Below are 21,549 nucleotides of genomic sequence, written 5' to 3' on the forward strand. Positions count from 1 at the left end.
AGTTTGTCAGGGAAAAAATGAAAAAACGAAGAATGAAGCTGTCAAATAAATGGGATCTCTGTATTCATTTGGTTTCGGCCAATAGCCATCTTCATTAATGGCAAGACATAAAAAAAACTTATTAATACAAAAAATAAATAATAAAAAAAGAAAATATAAATTTTCTAATTGCAAATAGAAATAGAGAACACATTGAAATTGAAATACACGAATTATCACGGTATATAAAAATAACTCTCATGATCTGCTGTAAAAACTACACATCTCAAGTCACCAAGAGTTCAAGCTAGTAGTTGCATATATTGTATAGTTTGTTAATCTCTAAACGGAAAAAGAAAATTGCCAATCACATTTCCAAACCAAGAAATATGCATGTTAAGAAATTCTTCAATCTCAAAAGAAAACAAATAATTAAAATACATGCATGTTTTGATTATAATGAGATCAACATTAGTACTACAACTAAACTATAGGACTCGTCCCTCAATTAGAAGCTCTTAATATTATTAAAGGCAATAATACAGTCCCATTTAAAGCTAAATGTCTAATTAATGACGCCCTTAAATATTTCTTTATTTTTTTAAATTTCGTTCATTTCCGTATTTTTCAAGTAGTAATAACAATCAAGTGTACATCCTTTTATTTGCGTTGTGGTTCACAACTTTAAACGGTAACAAATATTGGGAAGCCAATTTGGAATCGGAAATATAACGGATTTCGGGTCTTGGATTGGGTCGAAACCCATATAGTAAAACGGGCAATTGAGTCTCTCTCTGGTCCAAGTTGGGTTATCAGTAGCGGTAGACCCGCCAGAGACTCTTGTTTCATCCTTCAATTGTTTTTTACACAGAGAGCGTCGTCATCTCCGATCAATCCCGTTTCTTCATCGCCAGGATCGCCACCTTTCTCTCTCTCTCTCTCTCTCTCTCTCTCTCTCTCTCTCTCTCTCTCTCTCTCTCTCTCACTCTGTATCTATCTATCTATCTATTTATTCGTAAGTCTCTTCATCCGTACTTGCCAAATTTGCATGTTTATTATCAGATCATCTAATGGATCGGCACAATTAAAGTTGCTTATCTTGTTTCGAAGTTTGTAATTTCTATCTGATTACCAATGTTTTTTGTTTTGAATTACTTCATTAATTGTCTATGGCAAATTTGTTCGGTTTAAAGAAGATTTCTTATGGATTAAATTTTTTGTTGCCAATTCGTGCTTGGTACACCACACTGATGTTTTACTTGTTTGTTCCTGTAGTTTCATGTCTTCTTTAATGGGTTAACTAGATGTGATAACTATCAGCTGCATCTCGTGTAAGTTACACAAAAAGATAACTCAATGTATGTTGGTTTTAAAGACTTTGGGGTTAGGGTTTTTATATTGAATAAAATAAGATTGATTGGAGGTCCGTGATTTCAATAGGATTTTACAACTCCAGCTCATGTGTTTTTCTCAGGTGCTTTCAGTTGTTTAGCCAAGATTTTACTTCCCTGACAATGTTTTAATGCACTATTTGATCTTTTCTTTGCAGTCTATAGCCTTTTTTTTAAAGAGATTTACATTAAGGTCTTCAAAAAGTACCAGTCTTGTCACTCGCAAAGTTTAGCATTGAAAAACCTCATATCAGTTTAAATGTGTACTACTCTCATTTGTGTTCCTTTTTTAAGATCTTTGCTGGTCTATTGTCAATTTTTCGGATCATCAATTTTGGATTGGCACAATGAAATTTGCTTATCTTGTTTCTAAGCTGAACTTTTTTTTTTGATTACCAATTTTTTCCGTTTTTGTATACTTCATTTTAGTGTCTGAAAGTAAATTTGTGCAGTTAGAAGATATCTTATGGGCTGTTTTTTTTTGCCAATTCGTGTTTCGTATGCCACACTGCTTATATCTGGAATATTGTTTGATTGGTCTCGTTGCTTCTATGTCTTCTTTCATGGGTAAACTCGATTTGATAACTATCAACTGCATCTCATGTAAATTACAGGAGAGGGAACTTAATGTGGGTTGGTTTTAAAGACTTTGGGGTTAGGCTTTTCATATCGAATAGGGAAAAGTTGATTTGGGCTCCAAGATTTCTCCAGGATTTTAGACCTAGAGGGGGAGCTTAGTGCACTGGCTGTCATTTGTATAGTTGTTTTTTCGTAATACTATCCCATACCCTCTGCTCAAACATGGTGTGTGGATAGATAATATTCCATATCTGAGGAAGAATATGCTTCACTAGAATTTCCATCTCTTGAACAAGGACTATATATTTATTGGTGTATTGTCCTCTGCAGTGTATATAGACTGAAGTTGAGCTGAACTGCATCCTGCTGATATCTTTTGGGAACAATATGCAGCAAGCTGTTCAGCCAAGGTCTTTTCCCAATGGATTTGGCCGTCGGAAAGGCGAAAAAGAAACGGGTACAAGGTTGGAGAGTAGAACGCAGTCTACAAAAACGACTTCCAGCAGGTTGACAGGTGTAGGTGAGAGCTGCTACTTAGAATTGTCTGTATTTCTTCATATCCTTAATTCTTAACTGCCATGAATTTCAGGTAAAAGGGGAGCATATGAAAGCCCTTCACATGATCGACTAGTTTATTTTAGTACATGTCTTCTTGGACATGAAGTGGAAGTACAGATACTGGATGGATCCGTGTTTTCAGGGATATTTCATGCAACAAACGCTGACAAAGATTTTGGTATGTCTGGAAAATTAAAAATTAGATTTCTTTTGTTTTATATTATCCAGTATTGATGACCCTGAACATTGTTCTGTCATGTATTCAGCTATTTTGCATTTGACGTTTGCTTCTATCATGGAACTTTGCTCAGGTATTATTCTGAAAATGGCCCACTTGATAAAAGATGGTTCCCAGGAGAGGAAGAATACTCCTGAATCTTTGATCAAACCTCCAACAAAGACTTTGATAATACCGGGTAAAGAGCTTGTGCAAGTTATCGCAAAGGTCCGTGTGTAACTTTTATGATTTTTGCTTGCAATTATTTTATTTACTTTGGTAAAAAATTCTAACTTTGACATAGTTCTTAAATGATCGAGCAAACAATCGACGCTGTGATATAAGATTGTGGTGGCATTTCATGCAAGACTAAGATATAAATAGAATCAGATTTTATGGTTGTCTATCTGTTAGGTAAATCTGTACTAATGGGGCTATTGCTTTGGAATAGGGTGTGCCTGCAACTTTAGATGTCTTCCAAGCCGAATTGCTGTGGGAAAAGCAGCAGGAGCTTTTGACAGATTCATGCATATCACAGTCCCAGCATGTTGAGGTAGAGAGGCAGTTGGAACGTTGGGTGCCTGACGACGACGCTCTTGAATGTCCTGAACTGGATAACATATTTGATGGCCACTGGAACAGGTTTAGATCAAACTAGTTTTGTTCATCTGATATTTGTCAAAGTACTTGACTTTTCAGCTATGATGAAATTAATCACCAAACCTCCCTCCCCTCAATCCCCCCCAAAAAAGGGATCATGATTTATCAACATGTAGTAGAAATGTCATGTGTTCTTGGGTAAACTGACTATTACAATGGAATATTCAAGAAAAGAACCTGCCTATGGTTACCATTTTTTTTATGTTTACCCATTCCTAATTACCCTTCTACGTGCTGAAAATGTTAAACTTCAAGTGGGATTCTGTTTGATTTTCTTGAGGTAATCATACTCACATAAGCATTTTATTGATTTGACTCTTCTCTCTCTCTCTCTCTCTCCTTAGACCGCTCTTTACTTTGTTTTGGAAGTTGTTTGTGATCTTCTTCCATTCTTTAGAAATTCTTTTAACCGATATTTTGAAATGAAAGAAAGGACAAAAGCAAGGGGAGAAGGTGAAAGCAAGAATGGGAGGAGAGGAGGAATGAAAGTATTAGTTCTTGTTTTGTTTTACACACTACTCTCCCCAGACTCCACCAGTGGGATTACACTGGGTGTGTTTTTGTAGAAGCCTAGAAGGAACGCAATGGGTCCATGGAGATGAATATCCTTCTTGAAGTATTTGTTTTGTTTGTAAGCCCAAGTTTTTCTTGGATGTTGCAGAAGTTCCATTAAAGAGGCCTCCTTTCCCCTCTGTTCTTGAATTTTTGATCCCTGGCCATGTCTCTCCAGTCTATCCTTCTCCCCCATTTCTTGGCCAAATATTCAACCTGGAAAGTGAAATATTAGGAACTCTCATTTTTTCCCCACCCTTCGCGTGAATTAAATATCCATAAACCTAAGCATATCCGAATTCAATGTTTTCTGGAGTAGGGAGTTGAGTTGAACTGTGCAGGATATTAGACATGGAAAATTTTCATGTTCTTTAACCCTTTCCGAAATCATTCAAATCCTTTTCTGATGTCTCTAGTTAGAATGTGTCTTGGTGGAAATCATTAGTTCATGGCTTCATGCTTATGTTCTGCTTTTCCTTTGAGCTGCCTATTACAAAGGGGAGAAACCTGCGCCTTTCCCGTGTTCAAAGATCTCTTCTACTTCTTAATTTGAAGATTATTGAAAGTCAAATTTGATTTTGGTGCTCTATTTCTGCTCATTAGTGGTGCCAGATGATTGCTTGGAATGGGTGCTCCACAGCTGTATTCTTCAATTAGTAGCGATACATGCCTATAAGATTTCTTTTTCCCCTCTGGTGTCAAATTTGTGCTAGTTGTGAATTATGTTCCTTTAGCAAGTGTTTACCGGCTGTCTACCAATGTGACAATGTGTTTCACCTACTATGTCACTGAATATTTGCTTGCAGGGGCTGGGATCAGTTTGAGGTCAATGAAACACTATTTGGAGTAAAAAGCACATTCAATGAGGAACTTTATACTACAAAGCTTGAGAAAGGTCCTCAAATGAGGGAGTTGGAAAAAGAAGCTTTAAGAATAGCTAGGGAAATTGAGGGTGAGGAAACACGTGATCTTCATCTAGCAGAGGTGAGATTTACATCGTTACCTTTTTCTTGTGCAATGTTCTTAAAAATGATAGCTCTGTTGCTTAAAGCGATGAGTAATGAAAAGAGGGGTCCTCGCTTCACATGTGCGAAGTAAAGCAACAATGAGCAATGAAAGCGAGGGGGTCTTTGCTTTACATGGGCGAAGCAAAGCAACTTCAAAGAAGCGTGAGCGTCCGATAGTAAGGCGCAAGCGATCCGAGCAAGAAGTCGCATCTTTAATTTGACATTAAAAGATAAAAAGAATAATAAATGGTGCTGTTTACTATCTGAATACTAGGACACCTTTCCAGATACACTTCAGTGTTCTCTTCACGTCTTTTTTCTTCTTCACTGGTTTGCAACAACCTTTCTTTGCTTTTCCTTGCTTTTATCTTATTTTGAATATGACCCATTGTTCTATTCGTCATTCCCTTTTTTCTCTATTTCTTTTTTTGTTCTCCAATTCTTGATTTGTAGGCTGAATGCTAGGGCAATAACGAAGTGACCCTTTGCCTTGTCAAAAATATAAAATAAGAATGACTCTTTGCTATCTAAAATTTATTATTGCTACTGTTACTAAAACAATTATATATGTTATTGATGTTGCAAATTAACTTTTTATGGCCTTCTAGTTGAAAATTAAAAATCAAATTTGTAATTGAAGTTATCTTCTTGTGAGCTTGCTGAAGTACACTTTAATGGTATTTATTTGAACGGTTGAATTTATTATTTCACTATTTTTATGAGATATTGAATTCTGTAACTTTAATTACTATTTTGATGTTATAAGAACTGATTCTCATATGCTAGGGAATTTTCGCATCATCTGTAAATTTTGCACTTAACTTCAAAGCGTGCTTCGCTCACATCTCTTTTAAACCCCTAGGAGTCTTGTTACTTTTTTGCTTTCTGCTTTTGAGAACACTGATATCGTTAATCCTTGGTTTTCTTTCCATCCTCTAATGGCTCTTGTTCTGCCTTTTGATTTTAATTTTCTTCACTTGTTTTGGAATTATATTTTCACAGGAGAGAGGAATTCAACTTCATGGGAACCTTGAAATTGATGAAGAAACCAGATTTTCAGCAGTTGTTAGAGGGGTTGATGATAGTGGATATGATGACTGTGAGGACATACTGGTGGATTCACATAATGATGAAACATTCACTGGCACGAGTGTTGGGAAAGTTGTTGATGGTGCAGAATTCTCATCAAGATCTTCCTATATGGTATGGGTATGCTCATTTAGGCTCATTGTGTCTTGCATAAACTATTCCTTTGTGGAATGAGAACTTTATTCATTGTGTCAATGTGTTGCTAGGTAAGGTTTTATGTCTGTGCTTAATTTATTTTCGACAAACCGAGGCATTTAATTGGGATATACCTGATGTAGGAAGATGGTTTTCTAACTATTCAAATGTCTCAACTAGTTGGAAACTTTATTGCAGAGTAGTGCTGTGAAAGTCCTGGCAAATACAAGAACTATCCATGCCTTTTAGACATAAGTCCTGCTAGCAAGAAATTTCTCTTAACTTTCGTAGATCGAATGAAATGGTTTAAAGTGGCACCCAAAGATGTGACAGTAGCGGTCAATGAAGTAATAATGAATGGGAGACTAGGATTCAAATCCCAACAGAGGAAAAAAAATGTTAGGTGATTTCTTTTCATCATTCTAAGCTTATAGAGTTACCCCGTACCTGTGTTGGTGGGAGGTAGCAGGTACGCGGTTGACTAGTTGAGGTGTGCGCAAACTGACCTTGTATACCACCAATATCAAAAAATACAAAAATAAAAGAGGTCTTTAAACTCCTTGTCAAAAAAAAAAAGAGGTCTTTAAAGTGTCTGTGTTCATGTGTTAGTTCTATGCCTTTGATTTTCTGCTTGTATCTAAAGATCACATCGCCAGTGTTAGTCTTGCCTTATGTATGTAGGATGAATTGCAATCTTCTCAGTTGAGTACCAGCAGGAATGTCTATCAGACTTACTATGATGATCATACCAAACAGTCATCAGCTAAACATGTTCCTCAAAGTGCCTTGATGATGGATGAGAGCAGGTTGTTACAGTCTTTCTTTCTGACATTCTGACTGTTCTTCTCTGCCTAGTCGGTGAAGTCTACTTTCTCTTGTCATGTTTTCTACTTTTAAAAGAGAAAGCTTAAATACAATAAACTCTTACCCCTTTTAGCTATCAAATTTTTAATGCTCTAACCATGTATTCCTTTAGGGGGCATAAGATCACCTTCAGTGAACATGATGGAGCTAGTTGCAATGATGAGGAGATGAGAATGCAAATGGTAGCTGAACTTTAACTCCCTTAAATGCTTTTTGCTTTCGTTAAAAATCTGTTCTTTACTATTTCTTTTTTTCTTGCTTGGAAAAGCTCTCATGGTCAGTACTCGTTGTTTCTTGTAGTTAGCTGATGAGGCTCAAACACCAATACTGGAAGGTGAGTTTCTCTTGAGGTTCAACTAGTCAAATATCCATGCCTGCAACTCCTAAGGATAGGTTTCTTATAAATATTTCCCTTCTTGCTACATTGCTTCTAGTTGACTTGTATCCTATCATCTTCTCTTCACTTTTTCCCCCCTCAAAATAGCTCCGCTCAGAAATTGATATTTTAATATTAGGATGTTATACTCATCTAAAGAAAAAATTGTTGTCTGCCTCAAGATTGTTGAGCATGTCACTTTGGTTCTTCGCCATCAGTAAAACAAAACAAAAAAAATACCACGTTAATGTTCTGATCTACTGCCCACCAGCTAAAAGAATGGTTGGTGAAGGTCTAGCTAGGTAAGCTTCCAATGATGCTAGGTTCCTTGTAGCTTTTGCACATCTCAAAAAAACTTCTATTTTAACGTATTGTATAATGAGCAGTCAAAACAGGTAATATAATTAATCCTGGTAGAGTCACTTGTATATCATGAGAATCAAGGATGCTATTGGCTCCTTAAAGCGACTCTTTTTAATGGAAAGTTTTATGGTTAACTAAATTAGCCTCCCTTTTTAATTATAGTTTATCCCCTTCTCGCTCATCTTTTAAGTGTTTAAAAAATGTGCCTCTGCCTCATTTTATTGCATCTCTGTTGATTTTAAGGTTTTTACATGTAGATTCCAAGTCATCACGATTGAAAAAGGAAACGTCGGATAAGGGTAGATCATCTGCGGATGTCTCCACATCGTCTGCTCCTCTCAAGTGCCAGGATAAGATCGCAGGTTCTTCTAGTGAAAAGGGGCCTGTTGCGTCTTTCAAGAGTCAAGACATTGCCCGATCTGCTAATTCTTGTGTCAGACCTTGTAGTTCTGCTTTATCCTCTATTGATAAAGCAGGTCCTGCATCTAGCAATGGATTGTCACGTAGCTCTTCAGTGAGTTCATTTTCCTCAGAAAAATCCACAAAGTCCACATTGAATCCACATGCTAAGGTAAGACTTCTTCTTTGATACCTTTTCTATTCAACAAAGGATGACTATCAGCAAGCAATCATTTCATGAAGTTTTGATGGGCTCTTGGTTTAAACAATCTAGTTATGCTTCTGTTGAACGTTCTGGCAGGAATTTAAATTTAATCCCAATGCGAAGAGTTTCGTCCCATCTCAAACGACTTTAAGACCGGCATCTCCAGTGTCTGATAATTCCTTCTACTATCCAGCTGGGGTGGCTGCTATGCCACACATGCATGGCATGTCTGTGGGCATTGGGGTAATGATGCTTTTATGTATTATTACTGATTGGTGTTGCTTTTATGAATGTTTGTTTTTATGAATGCGGCTTGGCTGGGTACTTTTAGTGCCAAGCATATGAGTCTTGATGATCTGGTTTCATTGGGATAGGCAGTTTCCATACTGGTATTTCATTCTATATTTGTCCGACTCTATCAAATGAAATATATTGTCCAACTCTACTTGCAAATGATTCTCTCCTTTTTTTTTTTGGTGAAATGGTACGGAGTTGCAAATGATTCTTAGGAATGGTAATTTCTATTAGTGGAATAACTGAATCTTAAAAATATTACATAATATGTTCACCTCTGAAAATCACTAGTTTATTGTTACACCGAGAAGAGCACAAAAAAAAAACAGTGAACCTATCATTACCTCGTCCTTTATCTGGGCTTAAGACCGGCAACGTGGCCTAAGTTTGAGGGATGCCACACAAGGACTTCCGAAGGGTCATCTGGCCTAGTACTTTGCCCAAGCACACTTGATTTTGGAGTTTTACGTATAGTAAACGGTAAAAGGGTAACAGCCACCTTGTTTTTATGTGTCGTTAATTGATTCTCTTCCATCTTTTAATGGTTAATGTATCATGGATGCAATTCTGCTGACTAGCAATTAGTGAGATCCTCTTTAGACTAGATTTTTGGACTATTCTTAAGGAACTGAGATGCAAGATTGAATTGCAAGCTATTTTCAAATTGCTGGATAGCTGGTGAAGTTCACAAAGAATCTGTTTGCATCTTTGTGAACCGGACATGCTATTGCTTCTCTCTCTCTATCTCTCACTTTTTCCTTTTTGGAGGCTGGGGCAGAGTGTTCTGATGTTAAATGTTGCTAACGTACTATTTGCAGGTTGGTCCATCGTATGCTGGACATCAGCCTGTTATATTTAATCCACAGGCTACACCTGCACCGCAGCCATACTTTCATCCAAATGGACCTCAGGTTTGTCCTTTTTTTGGTCATTGCCCATAGTACGTGCTGGTTGTTCTGCCTGTAATATTGGAGAGATTTGGTCAATGCACTAGTCGTTCTGCCTATTATATTGAATTGGATTGCATAATGTTTAGAATCTCGTCCTTTGATTGCAGTATGGACAGCAGATGATGATTGGCCACCCTCGGCAAGTTGTCTACATGCCAACTTACCCCCCTGTAAGAATCTTTTTCTGGCATGTACCTTTTGCTTTTTCGGTCTTGCAGTCTTCTAGCCATTTAATAGCTCTCATTGTGATAAAAGTCAATTTTGGGTACCTTGCTTGATCATGAATTAATGATCATAATGGTCCTTAACATAGTAGGTAATGCTTAAGAGGAATTTTCCACAAAAATACCACAACACTAACTACACCTTAATATCAAGTAAGCAGTGTTTTGGATAGCGTGCGGCGGCAAATAGCGACGAGGGCCCGCTTCACTGAGGCGAGAGGTGCGCAGTGAAGCGCTCGCCTTTTTGATGTGAAGCGACAATTTATACAAAAACATAAAATATTATATACATATAACTAAAAACTCAATAACAATAATATATTAATAAATATATCATCCAAAAATTAAAGACTCAATAGATAGTCATAGACTCATGGTAGATTCATAAATTAAAGACTAATAGTCTAAACTCTAAAACAAGCAACATCTATTCTTCTTCAAGATTTTCAAATTCTACAACTTCATGAATGTTAGCATTATATTGGCTATCATCTTCTTCATCCTCGGACTCTTCATCAATTAGGGACCTACTTGAACTTGCTACTCCCTTTCCCTTGTAACTTGAAGAACTCCCTCTATGTCCATAGATATTCTCCTCAACTTTAACGGCCATAGAAACAGTACCCCAATCAAGATCATCTCCTTCATACACTTGTTCATCTTCATGATTTTTGGGGGCTCCAGTTAACCATTCATTTGCCTCGTCAATGTTGTCCAACAAAATTGGATCAATGGTATCGCGAGCTTCATAACGTCGCCTCAATGTTCTATTGTATTTAATATACACTAGATCATTGAGACGCGATAGCTCAAGCCTATTCCTTTTCTTGGAGTGAATCTGCGCATAAGTTATTTAGATTAATTAATAGATACTAATAATAATACAATATAGAATATATTAATATAATAAATCTACTTCTTACATGCTCAAATACGCTCCAATTTCTCTCGCATCCAGATGCACTACAAGTTAGGCTTAATACTTTGATGGCAAACTTTTGCAAGTTTGGAGTTTGATGTCCAAATTGCTTCCACCATTCAACTATAGAAAAATATTTTAAAAGTTAATAAGTATAAATCAAATAAATTAGATTAAAGTTATATGGATATCTATATTAAAGTTAGTTACCTGGCGACCTTGTGTCTTTGGCTCTAATGGCAGCCGGTAAACCAAATAGGCTCTCTGCTTGTGAGTACTTACCAAACTCGTCCCCTATTTGATCTATCGTCGCTAAATTAGGGATCAGCTTCTCAAGACATGCATGGTATCCAATCCACACCTCTGAATCCAAAGTTTCATCTCTAGTGTTCTTGTAAAATAATCCCGGGTTCAGAAGATGGCCTGCTGCATGCAAAGGTCGATGGAGTTGATTGTTCTACCTGGTATCAATTATCTCAAAAACTTTCTCATATTTCCTAATATCTCCCTCAAATGACGCTGTAATACTCTCTTTGGCTCTATCCATAGCTTCATAAAGATAGCCCATTGGTGGTTTTTTCTCCCCATCCACCATACGAAGCACCCTAATCAAAGGACCGCCAACTTTAAGAGCCCGAACGACGTCATTCCAGAATGATGGAGAAATAAGAACTTTGGCAGTTTCTTTCCCCGCAGTTTCCTTTGCATATTTATTATCTTTCCATTCAGTCGAAAGAACTAGCTTTCTCAAATTTTTCTTTTGCAAGTAAAAACTATGCAAAGTTAAGAAAGCCGTTGCAAATCCAGTCTTGACCGGTCTCACCAAATTTCTTTCATTTGTGAATTTCCTCATCAAATTCAACAACAACGGCCTTTGACTGATGTAAGCATATACCTTGAAGGGCTTAGTGAAAACTGTAAAAGTAACAATTACAATTTTATAGTTAATAAATAGGATAGGACATAAGTATAAATAAAGTTAAAGGATATTAAAGTTACCTGAAGCATATGGCTGTTCCTTGAATATGTCACCAAACATCAAGTCGATACAATGGGCAGCACATGGAGTCCAATAAATGTTTGGATACATAGCTTCCATCATCTTCCCCGCACTAACATTCTCACTACCATTATCTGTAACAATTTGTACAACATTTTCCTTTCCAATTTTATCAATAGTATTTCTAAATAAGTTGTACATTTTGCTTCCATCCGTAGAAGAGTTGCTAGCATCGTGAGATTCAAGAAAAACACTCCCTCTTGGAGAGTTCACCAACACATTTATGATCATTTTTCCATTCCGTGCTGTCCATTTATCCATCATAATGGAACATCCAAACTTGTTCCATTCCACTTTATGCTCCTCAATAATTTGGTCTATCTTTTTCACCTCCTTTTTAAGATGAGTTACTCTAACTTCATGATAGCTAGGAGGCTTCATTCCTGAGCCATATTGTCCTACGGCCTCAATGAATTTGTCAAAAGTTTTGTAGTTGACAGTTGAAAGGAAGCCCTGCATCGTACATCCATGATGCAAAGGCACTGACGGCGCGATCCCTCAAAATCTTCTTGGCTTCTAAACCTGAACCTTCTTCACCTTTTCCCCTTTCTTGTTGTTATGCCGAGAAATAAAGATTGAGAGGACCTTTTGTCACCGTACGTGCCGTGGATGACCCACTAGACATATTTGGATTTATCTTATGAGTTTTAAGGGGGGGGGGGGAGGTCCCATTTGACCTTCTTTATCCATTTCATCATCTTCATCAATTAGATTCACCGATGCTTCATAATTCATTTGAGTTCTTGCCATATTTTTCTTTTCAACAAACGCTTTTACTTCCTCCCTAACCTCGGGCGGACAAAGGGGACATTGTATTACATTTTTAAATCCACCTATCAAATGTTGCTTGTAACGAGTTATCCCACCATTATATGTTTTTTCACAAAACACACATTTAATTGCGAATCTTGACAAGCCTTGTATAGCATAATTCCAAGCTATATCATTTCGTTTAGTATTATCGGATGACGCCATTTCAACGCTGTTTTATAGAAAAAAATTATCAAGTCAATATGCAATTAATTCTACTATATAAAGAAGACAAAAAAAATAGAGCAAAAAAATGATTCTGCCTTTGGAAACAGTAACACTGCATCTGGAAAAAACAGCAAAGAAAAAATGACAAAAAAAGACAGAGCAAAACAAAAAATTGATTCTGCCTTTGGAAACAGCAAAGAAAGAAGAACACAAATGAAATTTTTGCCTCTAGAAAAATAGCAAATAAAGAAGAAGACAAGACAGAGCAAAAAAAAATAAGAGAAGAAGAAAAGCCTTTGTTTTTGCTAGACAAAAACAGCACAAATACAGACCCTATTTGGCTCTGTTTCTATCGACAAAAAACAGAAGAAAAAAAATAGAAAGAAGAAAGAAGAAAGAAGAAAAAGCATACCTCTGTTTTTTCGCTGTTGAAGCTTGAAGAAGATGAAGCCAGATGATGAAGAAGAAGACTGAAGAAGACCGTTGGTTTGTTCGCAGGTGAAAAGCCCTTATCGCTGAAGTTTTTTTGTTCGCAGGTGAAAAGATTGAAGCCCTAATTCCCGACTTAAGTCTTCTCCCTTTCTCTCTCTCTTTTTTTTTTTTAAAAATAGCAACGCTACAGTCGCTACTCGCCACACTGTCGCCTCACGCAACACACCCTGAAGCGAGCGCTATTTGGAATCGCAACGCAACAGATGCTCTGAAGCGACACACCCTTGCCTCGCCTCGCTTCACGCTATTAGCGCCGAGGCGAGCGCTATTTATAACACTGCAAGCAAGTTGTCGTCGGCCATATTGCTTATGGTTCTCTGAGCCAGTGTTACTAAAAGCGCTCGTTTCTCGCTTTAAGCGCTGAAGCGACGCGTGGCGCAGGGCTATCGCTTTTCTGCTACAAAAGCGACTCACATTTAAAAAGTGCACGCTTTTCTCGCTTAAGCGAGAAGCGCCTCGATGGAAAAGCGATAAAAAAGCGTGCTTAAGCGAGCAGAAGGCTTCTGCTAGGGTTATTTTTAAAATTTTTTGGCAAATAAGCCATCTGTTAACAAATAAACATACGCTCTTCAACGACTTCTTCTCCAGCGAACTCCAGCGATGACGAAGTCTCCAGTTCTCGGTAAGTTTCTTCAACGACTTCTTCTCTTCTTCTTCTTCTTCTGTTCTTCTTCTCTTCTTTCAATTTTTTTCACTTTTTAAGCGCTGATTTTGTGCCCTAAACGACTTCTTCTTCTTCTGTTCTACTTTATGCTCTGTTTTCTGCTTTATGCTCTGTTTTCTGCTTTATCATCTGCTTTATGCTCTGTTTCCTGGTTCGTGCGAATTAACTGTCATGTTTTTTCTTTTTTTTTTTTTGGTTGTTGATTGTAGTAAATTTAATTTGATTATTCAATGGCATCAAGCCAAAAAAGGATTATTCACTATCTAGTTTTAGTATCTATTATTTGCTTCTTGATTCAAGAATTGAAATATTTGCTTAATATGTTATTTTTAATGAGTTAGCCATTTATCTATGCCTATTTTTTTTATTTTTTTATTTATGTGTTAAATTGCGCTTCACATGAAAAAAGCGCGCGCTGCGCTTCGTCGCTTTTTTGCGCTTAACGCTTTCCAAAACACTGCTCTGAGCCGAGGGTCTATTGGAAACATCCTCTCTATCTCCACAAGGTAGGGGTAAGGCTGCGTACACACTACCCTCCCCATACCCCACCATGTGGGATTGTACTGGAAAAGGTGAAAAAAAGAAGAAAGGAAAAAAGAAGAAGAAGAAGAAGGAGAAGACAAAAGACGAAAAGGAAAAAAGGGGAAAAAAGGAGAAGCCGGAAAAGGAAAAGTAGCATCAAATAGTAACAACAACAACAAGGAAAGAAGATAAACAAAGCGAACAAAACAACAAGCAAATAATAGAGATCAAAGAATATGAAAATACATGAGTGCTACTGATACTATTGGGAACTCTCGATTACCTACTATTTTTTTACCCTAATTCTCAACCTTCACATTCTCTTATTGTGGGTCATGTCCTCAGTGAGCTGAATCACCTCGCCCTAATACTTCTTTGGCCTACCTCTACCTCTTCTCAGATCCACCATGGCCGAATAGATCTTATTAAAAGAAAGAACGATCTTCAGCGGAGATCGCAATATGAAAACCTCTCACACCTCCTAATAAGAGCATCTATCCTTCTCCTCTTCACGTGTCCGAACTATCTCAGCCTTGACTCCGTATCGTGTCCTCCACGGGGGCCACTTCCACTTTGTCCCGAATAACTTCATTCCTATCTCTCCCGGTATGCCCACACATTCATCTCAGCGTCCTCATTACTGCTACTTTCATCTTTCTGAACATGAGAGTTCTTGATTGGCCAAGACTCAGACCCACACAGTATAGTAGGTTTAATCACTCTGTAGAACTTACTCTTAAGTCTCGGTGGCACATTCTTATCACACAAAACACCGGATACGAGCCTCCATTTCATCCACCCCGCACCAATACAATGTGAGACCTCCTCGTTACCTTGGATTATAGACCCGAGATACTTGAAACTACTTCCCCGGGGATGACTTGAGTATCAAGCTTCACATCCACGTCCGCGTCATGAGTTCCGTCACTGAACTTGCACTCCAAGTATTCTGTTTTGGTCTGTCTCAGTCCTCCAATTTGATAAAACAAAATTAGTTTTTGTAGCACCAGAAATTCTCTACCTTGTTGGCAAATAAGTCCTTTGACAAGGTCAAAGACTCCTAGTGAACAGAGGACTCAAATGCCAATCTAACACGTGCTTAGTTGAGCATGTCCCAATGTATTTTGCATTTCAAGGATACACCATAGATTGGCTAGCTTCACGCTGGCTATCTACCTGCCGCAACTCTCCTCTTTTATCAAGAGTTGGGACTAGCAATATAAGCAAGTTCACGCTGGCAATATGATGGAATTTCCCATTTATCTGATGATGCTTCTGCTGGTATAAGGATAATATAATAACAAACTATCAGCTTTAGCTTTCTTTCTTTATCTTGATGCCAACAGGAATGACTCAAATGCCAATCTAACACGTGCTTAGTTGAGCATGTCCCAATGTATTTTGCATTTCAAGGATACACCATAGATTGGCTAGCTTCACGCTGGCTATCTACCTGCCGCAACTCTCCTCTTTTATCAAGAGTTGGGACTAGCAATATAAGCAAGTTCACGCTGGCAATATGATGGAATTTCCCATTTATCTGATGATGCTTCTGCTGGTATAAGGATAATATAATAACAAACTATCAGCTTTAGCTTTCTTTCTTTATCTTGATGCCAACAGGAATCGCCATATAAGGGAAGAGAGTATTGACCAGCTGGTCGATGACCTGCATCGCTTGGTGGAGTAATCCAATTGCTGATATGTGAAAGAAGTTTCTGACAGTAGATTGCATGGATCATGTGTTGGTGCATAAAGTCCTGCTGGCTGATAAAATAGCTGCAATTTCCGCCTGCTGGCTGAAATGGTTCTGCTAGCACTCCTGTGTATGTCATATTAGTTATTTTGGTTTTCATAATCATAGATTCTTTTTTTTTTTTTTGTAAGCTCTTTGTGTGTTTCATTGGCGTACTGCCGTATATTTTTCTTCTTCAGGTGTTTATTTTCTCGACAAAATTTTAACCAATCTGTCCTATATTATCTTATTATGCGTTGGTGGTTGTTTGTGAAATTCGTTTTTATTCATACTTGTATCGTGTTTTTGCTCTTTGATAGCGTTTGCTGGTGCAATATGGTAGTTCTATGGACGAATTTCCATTTTTCTAATCTGATTTTAGTATTGGTGTCACTTCCTCGTGCCTCTCGCAATTTAACTGCAGTCTTTGCTATTAACGTGCTGGTGCAATAATATTCATGACACTGACGTTGTCGTGTACGAGGTGGTCAAATGGCATTAATTGTCCATTTGCAAGAGGCCATATGATCCGTTAAGTTATAAACGCATGTAGTGTAAATAAAGAAAGAATTGGCATTTTCTTTTGCAAGGCAATGATATTTGGAGGAATCCTGTATCGAAGTCGGGGGAATTTCTTAGTCACACCTCCTGTTTTCGGGGAAAATGAGTTTTTTCAATTAAAGTGGCATAATTGAAATATGATTGGTTTATTTTATTTTTCAGAGTTGCTACTTGGAATAATTGATTATGGTGTTTCAAGTCACCGATTTATTTTAAATCCCAATTCAAGAAAGTTTGACTTTGTTTAAGTATGCGAAACACTTTAGACCGGGTAAGGAATTCTGTTGACCCGAGGGAAGGTGTGATACACTCCCGAGTACCGTGATTTTAACATAGTCGCTTAACAAATTACACTTGGCTTGATTTATTCGGATTATGCATATTTTAAAACCTTTTATGCATTACTGCTTCTATATCGCTTCGAATTATGTATTTTTTACGATGTCGTGCACTTGTTGTTTTGCACACATTGCGAGCGATGTAACTAATTTTTGATTAAATCGTTATTTATTATTATTATTATTATTATTAATATTATTTTAAAAGAAGAAAATAAAAGAAGAGAGTGCAACCGAGTTCTGGTTTTGGACATCTTACATATCCCGGGTTATAAGGGAATCAGGTCGCGTGTAGTTCAAAAAGAGTGGTGGAATGGTGAGTTGCAGGGTCGAGTAAGGTTCCGCCAAGGCTCCGGTAAGAATGGATTCACACCGAGGCTCAGTTGGACGTGTTTTGAGATTTGCATAAGGCAGGGTCTGTTTCGGCGGTCGCCCTTTATGGTGTTTGTGTTAAGGCCCGTGAGGCTCGGATCACTTGTGGATATGATCCTGCCACGCCTGAGGCCGACGATGACGAGGTGGACGGGGCGTGGATCAGCTTGAAGAGAATGCCTGGTATGATGCTGCATACCTTGAGGGCGAAGATGACGGTGGTGAGGAGGAACAAGACGGCCTGGGCATCGATGGTCAGGGTGGTGAAGGTGCAGGGGATCATAATGGTGGCAATCAATAGTTTTTCTTCTTCTTTTTTGTGAACTTGTGTATTTTTGCCGGTGTCTTCACGAGCTTTTGTAAAAAAATGTTTTATGAAATGCCAAGGTTGTTTTCTACATTTGTTTCCTTTCCTGTGGTGTATTTTCTGTACTTGTATGTTTTTTGCTTCTGTTGTTTGGTTGCCTTTGCTCTTTTTTTGTTTGCGTTGAGACATGGCATCCGAGAACCGATAGGTGTTTGTTGTAACGAGGTCGAACATAACCTGAGTTTGATTATGGTCGAGGGCCGTTAGGTGTTATTTTGAGCGATGTCGAACGTAACCTGCATTTAATTATGGCCGAGGGCCAGTGGATGTTAGTTCGAGCGAGGTCGAATATAACCTGAATTTAATTATGGCCCGGGGCCGGTAGGTGTTTGTTCGAACGTGGTCTAACATAACCTGAGTTCAATTATTGTCAAAGGCCGGTAGGTGTTAGTTCGAGCGAGGTCGAACGTAATCTGCATTTAATTATGGCCGAGGGCCGGTAGGTGTTAGTTCGAGTGAGGCCGAACATAACCTGAATTTAATTATGGCCGAGGGCCGGTAAGTGTTAGTTCGCGCGAGGTCGAACATAACCTGAATTTAATTATGGCCGAGGGCAAGTAGGTGTTAGTTCGAGCAAGGTTGAACATAACCTGAATTTAATGGATGATGTGCTGATAAGTGTAAAGTTTATTGCCTTGCATTGTTGCTTTTGCTACATACTCGGAGAAATTTACAGATTTTTGGGTTTTGGCTGGCGTTTCAGTGCTAGTCCTGGTATATCTAGTCCCTTCATTGATTGATCCGGAGAATAGTGAGAGGTCGAGCAATGAAATAGTGATCACGACCTTGCCTTCACATGCTTTGACTTGGAGTGTTCCCTTTGTGAACTCGTTAAAAACCTCCTTGAGAAAACCCAAATGGGACAGAACTCAAATGAGAGAAAAAAGAGTATGACTTGGGGGATGCCTTTTATTTTAGAAGTTGATGTGTTTGAGATGGCTGTTATTCCAGTTGTTTGGTAGTAGCTTTCCTTCCATTGTTTCTAGTTGAAATGATCCTTTATTTGCTATTGTTGTGATTTTGTACGGGCCGTCCCAATTTGTTCCCAGCTTGCCTCCCTGTGATCTTTGCTCGCTTGAGTTTTAGCTTTCAGTACGTAGTCTCCAATTTTGAGCGAGCCTGACCTTTGCATTCTTGTTATGATAGCGTTCTGCTTGCTGTTTTTGGGCGATCATTCTTATATAGGCCATATCTCTTCGTTCGTTGACTTCGTCGATTTCTTGCCTTCTGCTCTCGTCGTTGCTTGCGTCACTCTCATGGGAGTACCTTAGACTAGGCTCTCCGACCTCGACTGGTATTGCTGCCTCTGTCCCGTAGACCAAAGAGTAGGGCGTCTCTCATGTGCTCGTTTTTGGAGTTGTTCGGTAGGCCCACAATACTTCTCGTAGTACTTCCGGACACAGTCCCTTGGCGTCCTCAAGCTTCTTCTTCATGATAGTTAGTATCGATTTGTTGGAGGACTCTACTTGCCCATTGCCAGCGGGCTGTTGCGGGGTTGAGAGTATTCTTTTGATATGTCATTTCTCAAAAAATTCGGCGGTTTACTTTCCCGTAAATTGGGTTTGTTGTCGCAGTTGATTCCTTTGGGAAGGCCGAACCGGCAGATATTTTTCCATATAAAGGTGATTACTTCCTGTTCCTGTATTTGGATGAATGCTCCTGCTTCCACCCACTTAGAGAAATAGTCAGATAAAACCAAAAGGAATCGTACGTTGCCTCACCCTGCCGGGAGGGGGCCCACGACGTCCATTTCTCATTTGATGAACGGCCAAGGTGAAGTGACCGAGTGTAGGTGTTCACCCACTTGGTGAATCATTGGGCCGTACTTCTGGCATTGCTAGCATATTTTCATGAAATATACGGCCTCATTTTTATGGTAGGCTAGTAATATTGCGCCCGTATGAGGCATCTGACCAGTGCTTGATTGCTGGAATAAGCTCCGCAATGACCTTCGTGGATTTCTTCAAGGACAGGCAGAGTTTGGTTTGGGCCCAGGCACTTCGCTAAAGGGTTGTCGTAAGTTTTTTTGTACATGTCATTGTGGAGGATACTGTATCTGGCTGCTTGCATTCTCAGTTTCTTGGCCTCTTTTTTATCACCCCGGAGTGTACCGTATTGCAAGTATGTGACAATACAATTGCGCCAGTCCCAAGTTAAGTTAATGGTTCTTACCTCGACTTGGTTAGCGATGAGTTGAGGAGATGGACCACGTTTTTATCTCCTGTTGCGATGCTTTTGGTAGTTGTGGATTGTTTAGCGAGGCCAACTGCCTCGACGTTCTGTGCTCGTGGAATTTAGTCGAGCTAGCATTCGTCGAACTCGGGCAGCAGCTTGCAGATTTCGGTCTGGTATTTTTGCAATCTTTGTTCCTTGATTTGGAAAGTCCCTGTGACTTGGTTGACCACGAGCTGGGAATCATAGCGTAATTTTAACCGTTTTGCCCCATACTTGAGCGCTAGTCTCAAACCTGCAATGACGGCCTCATACTCGGCCTCGTTGTTAGTCATATCCGGGCACCTTATGGACTGGCGAATTACTTCGCCTATTGGGACTTCGAGTATGAGTCCCGATCCAGACCCCGACGCGTTGGATGCGCCATCGGAGTATAGGACCCAGAGGTCTTGTGCTTGGGGGGGGGGAGTTTGGACGACTTACTTTTCGACTTCAGGCATTACTTTTGCGCTCAAGTCGGCAACGAAGTCAGCAAGAACCTATGACTTTATCGCCGTTCACGGCTAGTACGTGATATCGTGCTCGCTTAGCTCAATGGCCCATTTGGCCAGCCTTCTTGATATCTCGTCTCGACATTGACTAATATTTTGCTAATGTAATAGATGAGAGATTGCGTACCTTTGTTTTCTCGAATTAGGATTTCACATACAACAACCTCAGACACAGCTAGATAAACGAGGAGACGCTCCCCTGACTCTGGTATTGAAAGCAAGGGCGGCGACGACTGGTATGCTTTTAGTTCCCTCAGAGCATGGACGCATTCCGTAGTCCATTGGAGGCCGTTGTCTTTCTTAAGTACGCCAAAGAATTTATGGCACCTATCCGACGATCACAAGATGAACTTTGATAGGGCGGGAATGCGGCCAGTCAACCTTTGGACTTATTTTTTGGTGGTCAAGAGTTCGGGTATCCCCTCGATGGCTTTGATTTGGTTAGGGTTGACCTCGATCCCTCGTTGTGATACTAGGAAACCTAAGAACTTTCCTAAGGCTACGACGAACACACACTTCTTCGGGTCCAGTTTCATTCCGTACCGTCTGAGTATGTCGAAAGTTTCTTTTAGATGGGCAATGTGATCTTCTCTCCTTTTGGACTTGACCAGCATGCCGTCTATATATACTTCCATTGTTTTACCGAGCTGATCTTTGGACATCCTTATCACCAACCTTTGATAAGTCGCCCCCGCGTTCTTTAGTCCGAAGGCCATGACCCTGTAGCAGTACGTTCCTTGGTGGGTGATGAACATGGTGTTTTCCTGCTCTTCTTCTTGCATGAGGATCTGATTATAGACTGAGTAAGTGTCTAAGAAGCTTAGTAGCTTATGCCCGGCCGTTGCGTCAATGAGTTGTTCGATGTGAGGCAGCGGGAACGAATCCTTTGGGCATGCTTTGTTCAAGTCTGTGAAGTCCACGCACATCCGCCATTTCCCATTCTTCTTTTTAACCATTACTACGTTGGCGACCTACT

The 21,549-nt window shown here is 39.1% G+C and overlaps 1 protein-coding gene across 3 annotated transcripts; it reads left to right on the plus strand.

Moving 5' to 3' along the window:
• Positions 1–695: 695 nt before the first annotated feature.
• LOC109218870 (polyadenylate-binding protein-interacting protein 4-like) lies at positions 696–16,522 on the plus strand. 3 transcript variants are annotated; one of them, XM_019383263.1, is made up of 15 exons: positions 696–994; positions 2,280–2,469; positions 2,539–2,685; positions 2,819–2,952; positions 3,176–3,366; positions 4,743–4,920; positions 5,946–6,146; positions 6,849–6,973; positions 7,144–7,213; positions 7,332–7,365; positions 8,028–8,341; positions 8,471–8,617; positions 9,487–9,579; positions 9,726–9,788; positions 16,101–16,522. In XM_019383263.1, the coding sequence occupies exons 2-15, from the start codon at positions 2,337–2,339 to the stop codon at positions 16,128–16,130; spliced, it is 1,860 nt and encodes a 619-aa protein (XP_019238808.1). In that variant the 5' UTR covers positions 696–994; positions 2,280–2,336; the 3' UTR covers positions 16,131–16,522. The 3 variants fall into 3 exon arrangements, with proteins under 3 accessions (XP_019238808.1, XP_019238811.1, XP_019238810.1); XM_019383265.1 differs by lacking the exon at positions 696–994 and adding an exon at positions 1,002–1,310; XM_019383266.1 differs by lacking the exon at positions 696–994 and having other exon boundaries at positions 1,001–2,463.
• The last annotated feature ends 5,027 nt before the right edge of the window (positions 16,523–21,549 follow it).

Source organism: Nicotiana attenuata, unplaced genomic scaffold (genome assembly GCF_001879085.1).
Source record: "Nicotiana attenuata strain UT unplaced genomic scaffold, NIATTr2, whole genome shotgun sequence".
Taxonomy (NCBI): Eukaryota; Viridiplantae; Streptophyta; class Magnoliopsida; order Solanales; family Solanaceae; genus Nicotiana; species Nicotiana attenuata.

Excerpts from the sequence above, each read along its gene's own strand:
- LOC109218870 (XM_019383263.1), top strand. The coding sequence starts at position 2,337 with ATGCAGCAAGCTGTTCAGCCAAGGTCTTTTCCCAATGGATTTGGCCGT. Across the intron at positions 2,686-2,818 it reads AAACGCTGACAAAGATTTTG|GTATTATTCTGAAAATGGCC; the intron begins GTATGTCTGGAA and ends AACTTTGCTCAG. Across the intron at positions 6,974-7,143 it reads TTGATGATGGATGAGAGCAG|GGGGCATAAGATCACCTTCA; the intron begins GTTGTTACAGTC and ends GTATTCCTTTAG.